At 41.3% G+C, this 16,392-nt stretch overlaps 2 protein-coding genes and 2 non-coding genes across 5 annotated transcripts; 1 reads left to right on the top strand and 3 right to left on the bottom strand.

Annotated features, from left to right (window-relative positions):
• Positions 1 to 359: 359 nt before the first annotated feature.
• map6b (microtubule-associated protein 6b) lies at positions 360 to 9,964 on the bottom strand. Of its 2 annotated transcripts, XM_077566089.1 has the most exons (4): positions 8,361 to 9,964; positions 6,016 to 6,232; positions 5,144 to 5,192; positions 3,236 to 3,374 (listed from the first exon to the last, which is right to left on the bottom strand). In XM_077566089.1, exons 1-3 carry the CDS (start codon positions 8,984 to 8,986, stop codon positions 5,148 to 5,150), a joined length of 888 nt encoding a protein of 295 aa, XP_077422215.1. In that variant the 5' UTR covers positions 8,987 to 9,964; the 3' UTR covers positions 3,236 to 3,374; positions 5,144 to 5,147. The 2 variants fall into 2 exon arrangements, with proteins under 2 accessions (XP_077422214.1, XP_077422215.1); XM_077566088.1 differs by lacking the exon at positions 5,144 to 5,192 and having other exon boundaries at positions 360 to 3,374.
• Positions 9,965 to 10,272: 308 nt separating this feature from the next.
• thap12b (THAP domain containing 12b) lies at positions 10,273 to 15,664 on the bottom strand. Its single transcript, XM_077566087.1, has 5 exons — positions 15,308 to 15,664; positions 14,481 to 14,601; positions 14,172 to 14,279; positions 14,048 to 14,084; positions 10,273 to 13,003 (listed from the first exon to the last, which is right to left on the bottom strand). Exons 1-5 carry the CDS (start codon positions 15,394 to 15,396, stop codon positions 11,121 to 11,123), a joined length of 2,238 nt encoding a protein of 745 aa, XP_077422213.1. The 5' UTR covers positions 15,397 to 15,664; the 3' UTR covers positions 10,273 to 11,120.
• Positions 15,665 to 15,969: 305 nt separating this feature from the next.
• trnap-agg (transfer RNA proline (anticodon AGG)) lies at positions 15,970 to 16,041 on the top strand. The gene has a single exon. It is a non-coding gene; the product is annotated as a tRNA-Pro (tRNA).
• A 183-nt stretch (positions 16,042 to 16,224) lies between these two features.
• trnap-cgg (transfer RNA proline (anticodon CGG)) lies at positions 16,225 to 16,296 on the bottom strand. Its single transcript has one exon. It is a non-coding gene; the product is annotated as a tRNA-Pro (tRNA).
• Between the last annotated feature and the right edge of the window lie 96 nt (positions 16,297 to 16,392).

Here is a 16,392-nt window from a genome sequence, read left to right on the forward strand (position 1 = left end):
ACTGTTAAAGTGTCTCCACTAATCATTTATTCACTATCTCATGCAACTGTGGAAACACACAGACATAAACACTGAATAATTGATTCACTTTTATGTCAGCATGACTGATTTGCAGGAAAATAACAAATAACATCTCAACGAGTAAATACAATTAGATATTTAGCCAAGTAATACAGTACTTCACCAAGGATTTTATGTGTGGCTTTCACCCTTTCTTAGTTAGCAATTTTTATGTGTTTAAGATATTTTTCAAAATTATTTTCTTATTAAACCATGTACTAATTGCAGTCTCTCATAGGGCCATATTTAATAGGACTTTTAAAAAAACAAAGTCACAAAAACAAAATGAATCACAAGAGTTGACGTTCACTTTTTGTTTACTTTAATCCGAGTTCAATTCGAACAAGCTGAAAAGCACGCACACACACAAGATCACAGCAAACACATCATCATCTGCTTCAGTTGTCTTTTTGTCGATTTATAGCTTTTCTTGGCTGTGATTTAGAAAATGCGACGCCATCCAGAATAAAGCAGACCACTACAAAAAAAAATTAAAAAAAACATGGCGGCCTTCAGCACCAGGGAGTGGGAGTGGACTGGGTGGCACTTTGCTGTCTTCATTGTGGTGATAATGGCATGGACACACAAGCACACACGCATACATGCACGCACACACGCACACGATCAAGTAGTGTAGTGTGCTTGGAGGCACCCAGTGCATGTTAATGCTGGAGACACTGAAAAGAAAAGTAGTACAAAGGATGGAAGTAAAGTTGTAATATTGTGAGGGAAAATAGTAATATTTTTACTTATATTAAAAGACATTTTTTAATGTTACATATTTTTCATACTAGACTTTTTTCTTCATCCTTTTAAAATGATGACTTTTGGTAATATGAAATGTTTTTTCCTTGTAATATTCTTCATTCTCATCTTACACGTTTATTATTCTGACATCACGATTTTTATGACTTTTTGTCATAATTTTTTTTAACTTTTTTATAAATTTGACAAAGTGGCACATTATTGGCACAATTTTCTCTTGCAGACTTTCATTCACATGAAATAATGAGTTATATGTGTTATATTTCAGTTGTTTTCCTTATAAGATTACAATTACACCACAACTAAAGAGTTTACTCTTATAAAATGACGGGTCTATATACAGTATTTTCCTAATCGTAAGTTTATATAAATCATAATTAAAGGTTGTTTTCCCCTCAGTATTACAACTTTTCACCCCATAATATTAAAACTTTATTCTGGTAAAATTCAGACGTTTGTCTCGTCATATTGCAATTTTAGTATTGTAAAATTATAATTAAATTAAATAATTAAAATTTTAATTGAGTTATTCCTATGGAGATTAATAGTTAATTTGTAAACATAACTGTGTAAAATGTATGTATGTAAAATGATGCCTTTTTATTGCAATGTTAGACAATATTTCCATAATACTCAAACTTTATTCTCATTATAAATTCTACCTTTTTTTCTTGCCATATTACACTTTCTTATGTGTCACCCAAAAATTATTCTTCTATAATAAGACTGGGTTGTTTTTGTTTTTTAATATAAAATGAGGAAATTCCCATATTAAGAATATGAAACATTAATGAGATTAAATTATGTATTTTTTTCCTGCAATATTAAACCTTTTGTCCGTAACATTATGATTCTATTTTTTTTAATGAGGACTTTTTTTTCTCCACAATTACACAATCACTCACTCAACAATTTTTTTCTCTGAATATGAATTTTTCTCGCAATATTACAACTTTTCCCCATAGCACTATGAAATTGTTCTCATGTTAGTACGACATTTTTTCTCCCCCGTAATATTACAACTTGTCACTTTATTTTCCTTTTCAGTGTGGCCTTAAGATTCCCGCTCAAAATGTAAATTATTGGCCTAGTGTGTATTGATTAGTAAAAGGTGGAGCTACAAGACTACAATCTCCTTTAAAAACTACAAGTTTTGTTAATAGTGTATCAGTAAAGTTGTAGCGAGAACCAACTTGCTGGTGCGTGTTTACTTCATAGCTTGCACAGCCAGTACTAGACTATCATTTTTGTTACTACTAAACATGCATATATTTCAAACAGCACAGCATATATGGACTCTAAAAGCCACAATGTACAAGCTAGAATGCATACTGTATATCGGGGTGGGGAAAAAAAAGGGGGGGGGGCTTGCATGAGAGCGGCAGGGAATTCTAGTCTAATTGATTTGGTTTCTTAGCAACAAAACGGATGAAACTAGAGATCAGCCAGATGGGGAAAAAAAAGAAAAGAAAAAAAACAGCAGAGGCACTGTAAAGAGAAAATCGACCCCCCACCCCCCTCCTCACAAAATGAGTTTTTACAATCATTGGATGTGGAGTTCTCTTGTAAAAATGCTCGTTTGTACACGAAGAGCACACATAAACATGGCTCTTCAGGACTAATGTGCAAATTAGGTGCTTAATTAATCGTAATAATAAAACTAGAAGAAGAAAAAAGCTAGTTCTTGAAAAATTGCGTGCGACTGCTGGAAAGCTAAAGTGAAAAATATGGAATCATGTGGAATGATATGGAATTGTATTAAATGAAATGGAAAATGTGGAACAATTTGTGAATGACGTTAGCAATTACGTGCAATGTTTATGAATGTATTGTGGAATGATATTGAAAGCTATAGAATGATATTGATTGATAAGGAATGGAAAGTGATTTTTGGAAAGATATTGAAAAAATGGAAAGAATTTGAAAAAAATATGGAATGATGTTGAATGCTTTTAGTGAAAAATGTGAAAAGTTGGAATGATATTGAATGACATTCAAATATATGGAATTTATGGAAAAAAATAAGCAATAAATGGTGAAAATTAGGAAATCTTGGTATAGATGAAAAAAAATGGCATTGTGGAAAAATATAATTTTCGGAATGAGAAAAATGTTTGGATTTGTGACAAAAAAAAGTGGAAGGAGAAGCACGGTAAAACACCGAGGAGAATAAAATCTAATAATGTTAAATAGTGTCGAATAACATTTGTAAATACTTCCAGCATTCACACAAGAAATCAGCTCGGAGGGCACACACATTTGCTCTTTCTTGCGCACACACACGTCGACGTACATGAGCTAACGGCGAATGTTGCAAAATAGGCTGACGAAGATACGGACGGGTGTTATTGTTTGGCCTCAGCCAGTCTATTACTAATCTCTTTGTTCTTCTTGGTAACGCCCGCCTCTGCCTCTGCCTCTGCCGCCGCTTCGTCTTCTTTCTTCTTGGCGGACGCCGAAGCGGCCAGCAGCTTCTTCTCCTTGGCCTTCTTCACAGCCTTCCCTGTCGTCGCTTTCTTCGGCCTGATGCGAGATGCCGGCTTGTCCGTCTGCGGGGGGGTGAAAAAACAAACCAACATCAGAATGTAGATTTTTAGAAAATGGCTTACCGGTAGTTGGTTCGAGTCTATGGTTTGAGCATGCAGAGCCTTAAGGTGTCCTATGGGGCTTAATGGGGGTTAGTGTAATGACAAGTAAACAGCACCAAAAAAAAAGTTCTTTGTGCTTTTTTTTTTTTTGCAGGGGTAGGAAGTGACATGATCAGTTTTTACACATTCTATTAGTCTTTGTTAGTGCGGTAAAATGACTTTCTTACAGTGGATGTAAAAAGTCTACACACCCCTGTTCATATGCCAAGTTATCAAGATGTAAAAAAAAAAGACACCTAGGTAAATCATTTCAAAAGTATTTCCAAATGTGACCTTTAACCTGCACCACTCAATTGTTGTTGTTTTTTTAAATATATTTTTGAGAAGGGAATTTTTTTTTTTGCATATGCTCTTAAACTATGATATGGCTGTGTTTAGAAATGATCGCTCAGTATTCAAACTCATTTAAATTAGAGTCGCAGCTGACCCCATATGAACTCATTTGCTTCCAAAAACATATAAATATGTTCTATTGTAAACGTTTAAAGTGTCCCAAAGACGTATTTATGCGTCTTTATGCAAGAGCATACGAGAAGGCTTTGATGCAGCCTCTGACCTGAAGAGGTCACTTAAATCAATGCAAGTTATTATTATAAAAAAAACGGCCAGCAGGTGGCAGCAGAGCATAAGAGATCAACCAAGGCCATGCTGAAAAAAAGCTCATTTACTCACATTTATATTTCGATTTTTGAGTAATGATGAAACTCTAATGCTAATTGCTGCAAAACAAAAACGGATTGAAATATACTTTTCTTTTTCCTTATGAAAGAGGAGACTCTAATCTTTCTTTTGGTAGGTTCCATGTTTTTATAGCAATAGAACACAATATTCTTTGGGCTTTGCAAAATCAGTCAAAATCCAGTAAAACAGCCGGGAGCAAAGGGGATTGCTTCAGTGAAAATTGCTGGGAGTGAATGAGTTAAGTGTGTCTTATTAACACCAAATAAAGTTCAGATGCTCTTAGTAGAGTTAGACTTTTTTAGCTTTTTAGCCAAAGCATTCACATTCTCATAGTATTTAGCATCTAATGTTAATTTAAAAAAAAAGAAATCTTACATATTTTTTGAGTTTCTTCTTTTTTGACATTGTTAACCTTGCAAATTGTATCATGATCAAAGGGATGCACTGATGATGGCTTTGCTGGCATTAACATGCTGCAAATGCCAATTCAAAAAAAGCCAATTGTTGATGTATGTTGTAACACCAAATGAACCAATACGCTGTAAAAAAAAAAATAATGTAAAAATATTTGTGATAAAATATTTCCTTGATAGGCCGTACGATAGCGGGTGAAAAAAAGCAAACAAAAATCTCAGCAGTGCCATGTTGTGATGAAATCAATCTGTCCCAGCTCGTTTCCTTTTAAGGGGCACCAATAAATGTGTTAAGCACTCCAGTTCAGTATATACTAACATGGAGGAGGCCCTTAGATAAACAATGCAGTCATCTACAACTATGCAATTGTGGTATGATTCACAAAATTGTCATGAATGATTGACAGGATTATTCAAAAGAAAAGAGGTGACACAGGCAACCGGTGAAGAGGAGCTTTTTAATAATAATAATAATATTAAGGTAGTGATGAATGAGACTGTGTCTTGTAGTGCATACTGTGGTTGTGTGCGTGTAGTCCGAGGTGAGCCTCCATGCTTTTCTAACGGAAAACACACCTGACTACAGCAGATTTAGAACAGAGCTGCTCTCAGCTTCTGACACGTCCTACGAGAATCAGAGAGGGAGGGAGGGGCTACATGAACACATGTTGACACACACGCACGCACGCACGCAATATGGGGCAACTATTGTCGTTAAGTGTGGAAAAAAATTAAAATTGCGCAATATAAGATCCTATACAAGCCTAATACCTCCACCAAGGCAAAACAGTCATAAGAACCGAAATATATGCATCCACACACACCAATTATAGTCACTGAGAAATGAAGTAAAAAAAAAAAAAAAATGGAAATGAAATCCAACAAAATGGATCCAAAACAATTTCCTGAATAATAATTTTAGTCTAAACACAGTATTCTGATTATTTTTGTTTTTGTGGAATATGAATTAAGCAACAAAATCCACCCCATTTTTATCCACCTCAAGGGGCGGCCATTTTGAACTAGCTATCACAGTGCCTACGCAGCTTGTCAACATCACATGACCAAACCCAGAAAGTAGGCGAGCGTTGATTGGCCGTTACCTGTGTTTTTACTATATTTAAAGATAGACTTGCGACCGGTCCTCTTTTTGATAAATATTTCCACATGCTTGTAGCATTGACAACAACGCATATGATAGATGAAGTTCTTGTTAGCTCACGAGCTATGACTTAGATGGCTAAGGCTAGCGATGCTAACCGCTATGCTAAGTTGTTGTTTTTTGTTTGAAACGGCTTACCATAACGTCTTCTATGGGGGGAAAAAAATTGTGATATAATTTGAAAAATACTGTAAATTCAATTTTAAAAACTACCTCCGGAAGGGGAAGGATGTTATCGATGTTGTTCAGGGCTTGACTTAGGAAGTGTGTTTGTGTGCGCGCTCACCTTAGGAGGCTCCTTCCCGGGCTCGCTGTACAGGCTGCGTATCCTCCTGCGCTCCAACAGCTTGTTGTCGGCCGGCTGGGCCTTGACCTGCTCGCCCTTGAAGGTGGCGCTGTAGCTGGTTTCCAGGCTGGTCTCCTTCTCGGCCGGGGGTTTGTACTGAGATGGCGCCTTTATGCGCTTGACCGGTTTCACGTCTTTGTAGGCCTTGAACTCAGTTCTGCGAGACAACGGCAACAAACCAAAAAAGTGTACAAATATGCGCTATGTCAAAACACCTGAACTTTAAATCCTAAAATCCCTTCAAATAGTACCACTTTAGCGCTGTTTTGCTAACAGTCTGAAAACAGGCCACTGATTATACGACGTAAATATACATCTTGTCTCTGCTAATGAGCGTCAGTCATATTGACCGTCCACTGTGCCATTATAGTCTTTCCACCTAATAAAGTTTAACTGCTCATCACGCTATATTCTTCTTAATCATGTCTTAAGTGGAAAGAGAACATCATGTGACTGGCAATCTCCGCGCTACCAACCTCCCGGCAGTTTATTGAATTATTCAGTCTTGGCCTACATCAGGTTCATTAGGATGTGAATGCAGGAAGCCGGCGCTCCAATGTGATTACGGAGAGGAACACGCATGATTATAGTCCAGGCGGGGGATGGGCAAGGATGGAGGGGCGGATCAATACGTTAGTCTTATCTTTACGGAAATATCACTCTCGGAGGTCGTGGGGGTCTCGTAACTAGAGAATGTGCAATAAGTCACGTCATTATACTACATCTTGTGTGTAGCTCATATTGCGTCTTAAAACACACGAGGGTCTTGCCATATATGGGCATAAGCCGTTTCATCCAGTGATTTTTGAGCTACAATGGTATGATAATCCTTTGTATATATCAATCAATCAATATAACTCAGGAAAACCTTGTTATTATTCATGAACAAGAAAAATAACGACAAAAGCTTCCTCACATAATGAGCCCCATTCTAATGACATACCTGATATGTACAATAGGGGTGTGCCCAAAAAAATCGATTCTCATCTAGTACGATTCAGAATCGATTTTAAATGTCCCAAAATCGATTTTATTTAAATTACTTTATACTGTCTTGCCTTTGTTTGTGTGTGCCTATATTTGCAGCTCTGTTCATGTTGTACCAAATTTGGCCACATAGGGGCAGTGTGGTACCATGCGGTCTAATACACTGTTAAGTTGTAGCCACATTAGAGAGTTGAAGGAAAAAGTCACAATCAAGTTATTCCAATAAAAGTTGTTTTTTTTGCAGTGTGGTGCCGTTCTTTTGAGTGATAAAAGTGTTGCGAATTAGCATTAGCGAGTCAGACTGGAGTAGATCATTACGATTCCTTGCACACCTATAGATTGAAGAAAAAATCATTGTCAATCAAATCATTTGGAATCAAAAAACGTTCTTAATCGAAAATCAATTCTGAATCGAATCGTGAGACATTCAAAGATCAAAATATATTTTTTTTTCTTTTGAGGAGCATCTTTGCTAATCAATGGCATTATTTGAAGAGCAACTTTGTAATAGTCCAGGAAAAAGTTCCCCACGGGGAATATAAAAGTATATCGTATCGTATCGTATCGTATCGTATCGTATCGTATCGTATCGTAATATTGAGGAGCAGTGTTTGGAATAATAACTTGAACAATTAATACCTTTAAAAACGAATTTCCCCACTTGCTGTCGACTTAAGATGACATCACCCGTGCTCAGGAAACAGGTATTGACCAATCATGGCTCAGTTTGCTGACCAAAGCCAGAAAACAGGTGGGCCGTGATTGGTTGTATTTCCCCAGTACAGGTGACGTCATCTTCAGTCAACAGCAAGTGGAAACGTGTTTTTTAATTAATATATTAACTGTACATGAAAAATAATGACGTTATCAAATTCATTATGAACAAAATTTTAACTTTTTACTGCTGAAATTGGCTCCATGAGTCAAGCATCGCCTTTAATGTCGGTGACTTTAAACAAAGTTTTAATTAAAAATAAAAATATGACAATACAACGGAGTAGGGACGCAGCTTGAATATTTTGGTATTTGAGTAACCAAACTGAAAATTCTATCAAATACTTAGATAAATGGTAGCCTAGTCTCCACAGGTGAGTAAATAAATACCCTAGGATATGTGGTATGACATGAAATATAACATTATAGTGATATACCATTAGCACAATATATTGTAAAATGTCTTTTAAGTGATGTGGCGTTCAAGGACCATCTGTAAAATAAGAAACGTGTTAACTGGGGACAATTTGAGCATCATCCGCGTCCTAATAAAGAAGAGAAGTGTAAAGATGTGTCGGCGTTACCTGTAGCTGCTGCTGGAAGTGCTCATGGTCTGCTTAATGTGTCTGTTGAGAGCGTCGGCGGCCGCCCTGCCTTTGCCGCTGGCGGGCGCCTCTTGGTCTTTCCTGTCGGCGGACTTGTCCCTCCCGGCCGGCTCCTTCGCCTCCTTCTCTTGGAGCTTCTCCTCGATCTCGCTCTTCTCCACGCCGGTCTCGATCTCGGCGGCCACTCGCTCTACTTTCGTGCTGGTGGTGGTGGTGGTAGGAGGGGCTAGGCCGGCTTTGGGAATCCACGGGTGGTCGTGCTTCTTCGGTATGGGCCACGCTTTGTAGTCCTTCTGGTACTGGGTCTCCGGGATGAAGGGGCCGGCTGCTGGCTGGTACTCGTCCCGGGGCTTACAGCTGGGCTCCGGACGCACTTTCCACGCCTTGTAGTCTTGCCGCATGACGGAGGAGGAGGCGTCCGGGGCGGCGGCGGCGGGCGGTGCCTTGGCGGCCTCCGGCTGGCTCTCCGCAGCGGCCCCCCTCGGCTGCTTGTGCTGGACGTCCGAGTATTTGGAGAAGACCAGAGGCACGGCGATGTCCGCCTTGTCCAGCTCGCTCCAGAAGCGGTTGATGCAGCAAGCCCGCGTGATGCACGGCCACGCCATGGTGCTTTTTTTTTTTTTTTTTATCCGCGGTGGTGCTGATGCAGGCTCGTTAGCGGCTTTCCTTGCTTGCCGTTTTGCTCCTGCAGGATGTCGGAGGGTTCGACGGACGTGCTGAGGCTGCACGCGTCAAGACGACCCCACCCACGGTTTGCACCTGAACGCAACTGCTTGGTAACGCCAGCAGAGGGAGGAAACGGCACTTTGCTATTTTACGGGGTATGAAAATTGGAGGACGCGTTACCCGAGCACAAAATACTGAAACAGGCACCTGTTGTGGAAATGACAGTTGTCCCAAGACAACATTTAATTGTAGCTGTCACCCAAATTACAAAAAAGCTCTTAAGCTATCTCTAAAACGGCTTTTTGGGCACATTAGCGTGGGGAAAATGTTAGAACCCCCGCATACCCACGGTTCGGCACCCACGGATTTCCCCCCAATATTTACAATACCGCCATGGAAAAAAACAACAAACACAAAAACAACCATATTTTCTTCGATGTATTGTCCATTTTAACGTCTGCACTCTGGTGCAACTAAACGTGTACCAGTTGACTAACTGACAAAAGAAAACATGGAATGCTATCATTATGTAAGAACTAGTGAAGTGATTTAGGTATTTATCAAGAAAATTAGCAGTTTTAGTTTTTATTGGTATATGTTAGGGGAACTTGGCATTTAAAATGAACAAGAAACTGAAGGGAAAAAAAGTTCTCTTAATTTTACCCATGGCTGTAATTTTTTTTTACAATTTTGGAATTTCGTGAAAAATGCATATCAGGTTTCCCCCCACAATTTGTCATTGTAAATATATAGAATTTTTTCCACAATGTATTTCATAGGCATCAATTATATGTGTATTTTTACAATTTGCAGGCCGGCCAAGTACCTATCAGCCGCGAAAAGTCCCCTGTAATTGGTCCAAATATTATTTTCCTGTAATGTATTTTTCATCTATCTTTGCCAGTGACATATAGTGACAAGCACAACAAATAAATGTGACTAGATGACTCGAATAGGTGGTTCATTCTTGGGTACTGATAATGCACTCTGCGGTAACATATTTGCTCAAATGAGCTTTTCCTATATTATTAATAATTGTTATTAATCTACAATGCCTCAATGATTTAACAAGTTAGGAAATATCGTGACTTTTTATTTTGTATAAATCTCTACAAGTGTCCACATGTAAAATGTTAATTTGCACAACAATGTTCTATTACTGGCGAATTGAGCGACAACACAAATAACCAAATGGTTGTAAAAATGTAGTAAAGCAATTAAGGTATCAGAGTTTGAGAAAATTTAATTATATAAAACTATACGGAACAGCGCTCAAACGTGACTCAGTCATGATGAAGGAATCATTGAGGCTACAACAAAATCAACAATTATTATGTACATAAAATAAATGCCGTGTTTTTGTAATATTTAAATGAAAGCCGTTACAGCTGGCAGTAACTACAACCCAGCGTGAGTTGTTTGTATCTAATAAACTGGCGGGCAGGTGCGTAATTGGTGCAGCAGCACCTTCTTGTGGACTTCCTGCTCATCGACAGTGCTGACATCACACATTCACAAGGACGGGCTATTAAAAATGTCTTATTTCTTTACACCAACATGTCCACCCCCCACAATTGTTTACAACATTAAACTCCAACACCAAAAGTGTGAGACCATCAGGTGTGAGGCAGGAAACTATCCAAATGTAACTTTTTTTTTTTTCCAGTTTCATTTGCACAAATGTATTGTTTCCGTATTTCTTACAAATATCGGTAATGTCTCTTTGTTCATCTATGTTTGCTAGGAATGTATAGTAACGGGCAGAACAATTAAATGCTCTTCCACAAGATGGCAGAAGTTACAATGAACCTGGAAGTCGCACCTGTTGTTATTCATCCAACGAAGCAATGGCTTGGTGGATCTTAAAGTCAGATTTCAAAACAAGTTTGTACTTTAGTGAGATTTTTCAAATGTTAAATTATACAAGGTGAGACTGTTGTGGTGGTTGCAGGAGCAGAAAATGATGCCTGTACAAAAATAAAAATGCTCACTTCTGATTGGATGCCACAGCACAGCCGTTTCGAGCACTAAATACGAACGATGACAGTCCAAAAACAAAATGGAGGACGTGCTTCATTTGGCGGCTGCCTCCTCCTCAGGCTCCGCCTCCAGCTCTGGCTCTTCCTCGGGGTAGAGTCTGCAGTACTTGTCCACCATGACGTCCAGGTCAGGCTTGACGAGGGCGTTGACGTTGAGCACGGCCAGGCTGCGGTTCCACAGCTTGGTGGGCACGGCGTCCAGGTACGCCCGCAGCCGCTCGCCGGCGGTGGCGCCTTGCTGCTCCTCCATCCTGAGCACGGGAAGTGCGGAGAGCATCTTGAGGAAGGCGTTGACGTTGGGGAAGAACTTGATGTCGGGCAGCTGCAGCGTCTCGTGGATGGTGGTGGGCAGGCGCACTTCCTTGCCGCGGTGCTTCCACTTGATGCGCCAGCAGTGCAGCTCGGCCGCCAGCGTGTCGGGGCTGGGGAGGTCGGTGCGGTACACGTCGGCAGAGTTCTCCTCGTTGGTGTTGAACTTCATCTGGCCCATGATGGCGGGCACCAGCGAAAGGCACTTGAGGACTTTGAGGTTGACCTCGGAGAACATCTCCTCCACCTCCTGCATGACGCTGTGGATGACGGGCAGCGTGACGTACTCGCGGTAATAAGCTTCCGGTTGGATCTCGCCCATGTCGGCGGCGCGCTGCCTCTGAACGAAGAGCCGGGGGACGCGCACGGGGATCTCCATGGAGGCGGCCATGTTGGTGGCCTCCTCGTACCAGAACTCGTGGTACACGTCGATGTTGTCGTTGACCTCGACGAGCGAGTGCATGACGGCCGTGAGGCTGTTGGCGGCGTTGAAGGCGTCCGCCGTTTCGCCTTGGAGGTTCCGGCCGAACGCTCGGGTGAAGGTGAGGACGCTCTTCAGGACCACGGCGGTCATCACCATCTCAAAGTCGGCTAAGGTTTCGGCGAGGGAGTAGGCGCCGGCCGCCGCCGCTCCGTCGAAGGTGGCGTCGGCGTTGCGGTGAACGGCGTCCAGGCAGGCGATGAGCGGCGGCAGGATGTCGAGGAGCACGTCGAAGACGTTGTGTTGCTCGGTCCAGCCGTCGACGCAGGCTTGACGGAGCGCCGCCGCTTTTTCCTCGCTCTTCTGGTAGTGAGCGGAGATGCACTCGTCCAGCAGGGCCTTCGCCGGCGTGCTCTTGAAGAAGGCGGCCAACCTCCGGAGCGTCTCCATGAGCACCTGCACGTTGGGGAATGGCAGGCTGTTGGCCAGGTGGATGTTGAGCGCCATGCGCGAGCAGGGCAAGTACAGCGCCAGCGGGTACTTCTCCAGCAGGAGCACGGCCACCGCCTTCATCTTGGTGGCCGACGCGCCGGTCACTTTGTGCGCCTGCCCGCGGCAATCCTCCATGACGAGCCCCCAGCGCTCCGTCAGCTGCGCCTCCAGACGCTCCACCAGCGCCAGCTCGTCGCCGTCAAACGACACAAAGTCCAAAAACTCCTCGCGCAGCACGTTGTGCTGGTTGACGAAGCGCAGGAAGAGCGGCAGGTGCTTGTCGCCGCCGAAGTCCACCAGGTCGTCGGTGACCAGCGAGAAGAAGCGGCCCTCCCTGACCTCCATCAGCACCTCCTCCCTCACCGTGTTCTCGCACACGTCCAGGAGTTGGCACAGCTGCGCCAAGGAGAGGAACTCGCCGTTGACCGGCGTGGCCTCGAAGTGCTTCCTCAGGGCCTCGTCTCCGGCGTGCATGCGGTACTCGAGCAGTGCCTGGAAGTTGTTGGACACGTTGTCGCCGTCGAGGCCTTTGAAGGTCTCCAGGGGGATGCACTGCTTGGCGAGCGTCAGGACCACCTCAAATAGGGAGCGCAGGTACTCACGCAGCTGCTTCTCCTCGGCCGACATTTGCGGTTCGTCTGCGATCTGATCTTCAGCGGCCGTGTCTTTTTTGGACTTCTCAGCAGCAGATGCCACTGAGGGGTTAAAGAGGGATGCAAAACTTGATTGGTAATTGAGACATGACATTTTTTGGAGTGACTTTTCAAAACTGCACAATGGATTTTTTGGTAGGGCCGAATGATTTTCAACAATATTGTGATTTAATTTTTTCCAAGATCCTCTTCTCATGTTTTTTTTTTTTTTTTTAAAGAAACACAAGCAATACATAAATATGTATTACAACAAACAATGTTAGATTTGTATACATAAAACGTTTCATTCATATAGACAAGTGAAGCATGAATTCATATAAAGACCGTTTATTTTTATTATTTGTTCATTTGCAGTCTTTTCAAATCTGTGGCTTTATCACATCAACTTTTCATGTTTCACGAAACAATATGCAAAGGCGGACTGCAGTTCTTAAGCACTAAATATATCTAGACACTATATCTAATCTATAAATAAATAAAATCTCACTACACTGCAATGTCAATTTGACTTGATTAATTGTTCAGCCCTATTTTTTGGAATGATTATCCAAAAGCAAGGAGCGGGCAAACTTGTGCTCAAGGAAATACGGAAGTGAAATAATTTATTTAATTAATAAAGTAATTAGGGGTGTAACAAATTTTTTTTTGGATCTAAGACGTGAGTGCATAAGTACAAAAACTAATCAATCCGTCTCAATATAACTTGAACTGGTCAAAAATTGATGAAAAAAATCATAAATCATTGCTGTTGCTGGTGACTTGTTTCTGTAAATTTAATTAACTTGAATCTTTGGAGTTACCTGTTACTAAGTATGACAAAAGCTCCAAAAACACCCCCCCCCCGACCTAACCACCCTTGATACAACCCTTTGAAGGAAATGTCACATTTACAGTATTGGCAAGTTAATTTAGATCATAAAATGATTGTATACATCCACCAAGAAACTTATTGCATCATACACTCTCAAACTGAGCCCGTTAAAATGGAATCATTATCTCACTGAATCAAACTGAATGGTTCCACTTTACAATGTACCATCCTTGAATCGTATGCATCCGTTGTTAATTGAGTCTGAATTTACTTACATCTTCTTTCCTTGATTCGTTTTAGGTCCTCCTCCGTCTGAAACCAAAAGGAATATTCCAGAATAAGAAGGAAAAAAGAAAAGAGAGAAAAAAGCATTTAAAAATGGATTATTTTCCCCCTCACAAGTTCTTTAATCTGCTTGCGGTGTTTGACGCGAGGATTCGTCAAGTGGCTGGTCAGATCGAAGATGGTGGGAATGGCTGTATCCTTCAGCACCGTCCTGTAGGGGCTCTGACACAGACGCACAACTTATGGACCTTTTTACCATGATGTCACACGTTCTTTCAAACCATCTCTAATTGGTGCTACGGTTTGAAAGTGTTAATTGTCAGCCCTAAGTACCCTGGTGCCTATTGTTTCCAAACATTATGAAATGGTGTACGGATAAGGATAACCAATACATGCGTGCATGTAAGCACATAAAGTACTTACCGTCCTGTACACCAGGGCCGGGTCAAAATGTTTGGCACACAATCTGTAGTGCTTGTTCAACTGATCTGCAGTTTTGGCCTCCAGGTCCGCTCTGCGGCAGTTCTCTACCCAGATTCGACATCTGCAAACACACAATACACACTCTTGACGTCATTTCAGACACACAATACATTTTTGAATAACTGAAGTGCCAACATAGGATGTTTTTAGTTCCTTAACTGCTGTGGCAACCATTGATGGGACAATCCGAGAGTCAAAACAACACAGCTGTCCAATGACCAATGAGAACAAGTTGATGGTTCTTTTATTTTAGGTTCTAAGCAAGTATAAAACAAACTTTTGATTTTGTTTCCATCTTTGGTTACAAAAATATCATCATGCACCCTACATGATTTTCGTCAAGTATATAAAGTATAGCACAATGGTGCTATTAATGATCAAAATACCGTAATTGTGTCGTTACCATGCTAACCCAATATACGGGTGTCTCTTCCCTCATTTACATAATGTGATGAGAGTTAGTATAAAAATAACTTTTGATTAGTTTTACTGAGAAACTACTTTTGGTATGAATTGATGTAATGTTGAGCTAAACTGCATCTACTTAACAAATAAGTATTGTACTTTAACCTTTTCATCTAAACCTGTACAGTATTTATTTTATCAAATAGATGAGAAACTTAATCTTTTGCAGGTGTGCGCTGTAAAATGGAACACATGCGATTTGTTTACACGCCTACAAACACCGGTTAGTTCTCCCCTATAAGTGATGCCCTGACATTGACTGCTAAACATCTAACTATGCTGTATAACATATTCCATTTTACCTCTCGGGATCCCTTGGAAAGCGAAAAAAAGCCAAATCCGACTGTGTACTCTTCCGTGTGCAGTTCGGGGCCGCGCAAAAATTCGGCATGTTTCAAGCTAACTCGTTAGCTAGCTCGGCTACTGCTGCTACTTCTACGTTCGACTGACTTTGTTACCGTATAAAAGTCGTTTCGTTTGAAAAGTCAGATATGGCAAACCAGATAAACAGCGCCTGACTGCGTGCCACAGGACCGGCGTATAATAAAATACTACAACGGCTCAAAGGTGTGCCATTTGACGGTTGTTGAATTTCTAGAAGCGCCGAACTGCGACCAAATCCTTTCGCGAGACGCAATTCAGACTACGGCTCTTGATTGGACCGAGACAAACTAAGAGCCGCAATCATTGGTTGAGTGCACGAAATGTTGACCAATCACCACAAATGGTAAATCCTTTTCTCATACGTACGTCACAGAATCACGTCACATAATCCAAGTACTGGTTTCTCAGTGCTGCCACCTACCGGGTATAGATGACAGTGACGTGTGTACAACGTGCGTGTTCGGCTTTTTGTTTGATCCTTTATACACGCGGTGGATTTCAAGAGAACCTTTGGAATGGAAAAAGATATATATAGATATTCTAAAATATATAATGACATAATGTGTCTTTTACCCAGCGTGGCTCGTTGGTCTAGGGGTATGATTCTCGCTTAGGGTGCGAGAGGTCCCGGGTTCAAATCCCGGACGAGCCCAACTTTTGCCGCCTTTATAAGCGTTCTCATACTCACGCAACAAATATTTTGTGAACATCCGGGTATCAGGACGACGTCATTTAAAGAGAGCTCAACAGTCACAAAGAGATACAATTAAGTTTTGTGATATTTTCTTGTCAAACACCTAAAGTTATGCGTAACATAAAACAACTAAATTATAATGGGCTCGTCCGGGATTTGAACCCGGGACCTCTCGCACCCGAAGCGAGAATCATACCCCTAGACCAACGAGCCAAGTAGCATTTGTTGCTGTCTAATAAGCTGATAAAGTGTAGCTAACTTCCGCGAACCGTTAACTTGAAAAGAATATTTGACCGTTAAAAATAAACA

The sequence above is a fragment of the Vanacampus margaritifer genome, chromosome 5 (genome assembly GCF_051991255.1).
Source record: "Vanacampus margaritifer isolate UIUO_Vmar chromosome 5, RoL_Vmar_1.0, whole genome shotgun sequence".
In the NCBI taxonomy this organism is placed as follows: Eukaryota; Metazoa; Chordata; class Actinopteri; order Syngnathiformes; family Syngnathidae; genus Vanacampus; species Vanacampus margaritifer.

Bases quoted from the DNA above. Each gene is read 5' to 3' on its own strand.
- map6b (XM_077566088.1), bottom strand. From the start codon at position 8,986: ATGGCGTGGCCGTGCATCACGCGGGCTTGCTGCATCAACCGCTTCTGG. The intron at 6,233-8,360 runs GTAACGCCGACA...GTTGTCTCGCAG, and splicing joins ACTTCCAGCAGCAGCTACAG to AACTGAGTTCAAGGCCTACA. The intron at 3,375-6,015 runs GTGAGCGCGCAC...ACCCCCCCGCAG, and splicing joins CCGGGAAGGAGCCTCCTAAG to ACGGACAAGCCGGCATCTCG.
- thap12b (XM_077566087.1), bottom strand. From the start codon at position 15,396: ATGCCGAATTTTTGCGCGGCCCCGAACTGCACACGGAAGAGTACACAG. The intron at 14,280-14,480 runs GTAAGTACTTTA...CGTCTGTGTCAG, and splicing joins CGGCCCTGGTGTACAGGACG to AGCCCCTACAGGACGGTGCT. The intron at 14,085-14,171 runs GTGAGGGGGAAA...TTTTGGTTTCAG, and splicing joins GCAAGCAGATTAAAGAACTT to ACGGAGGAGGACCTAAAACG.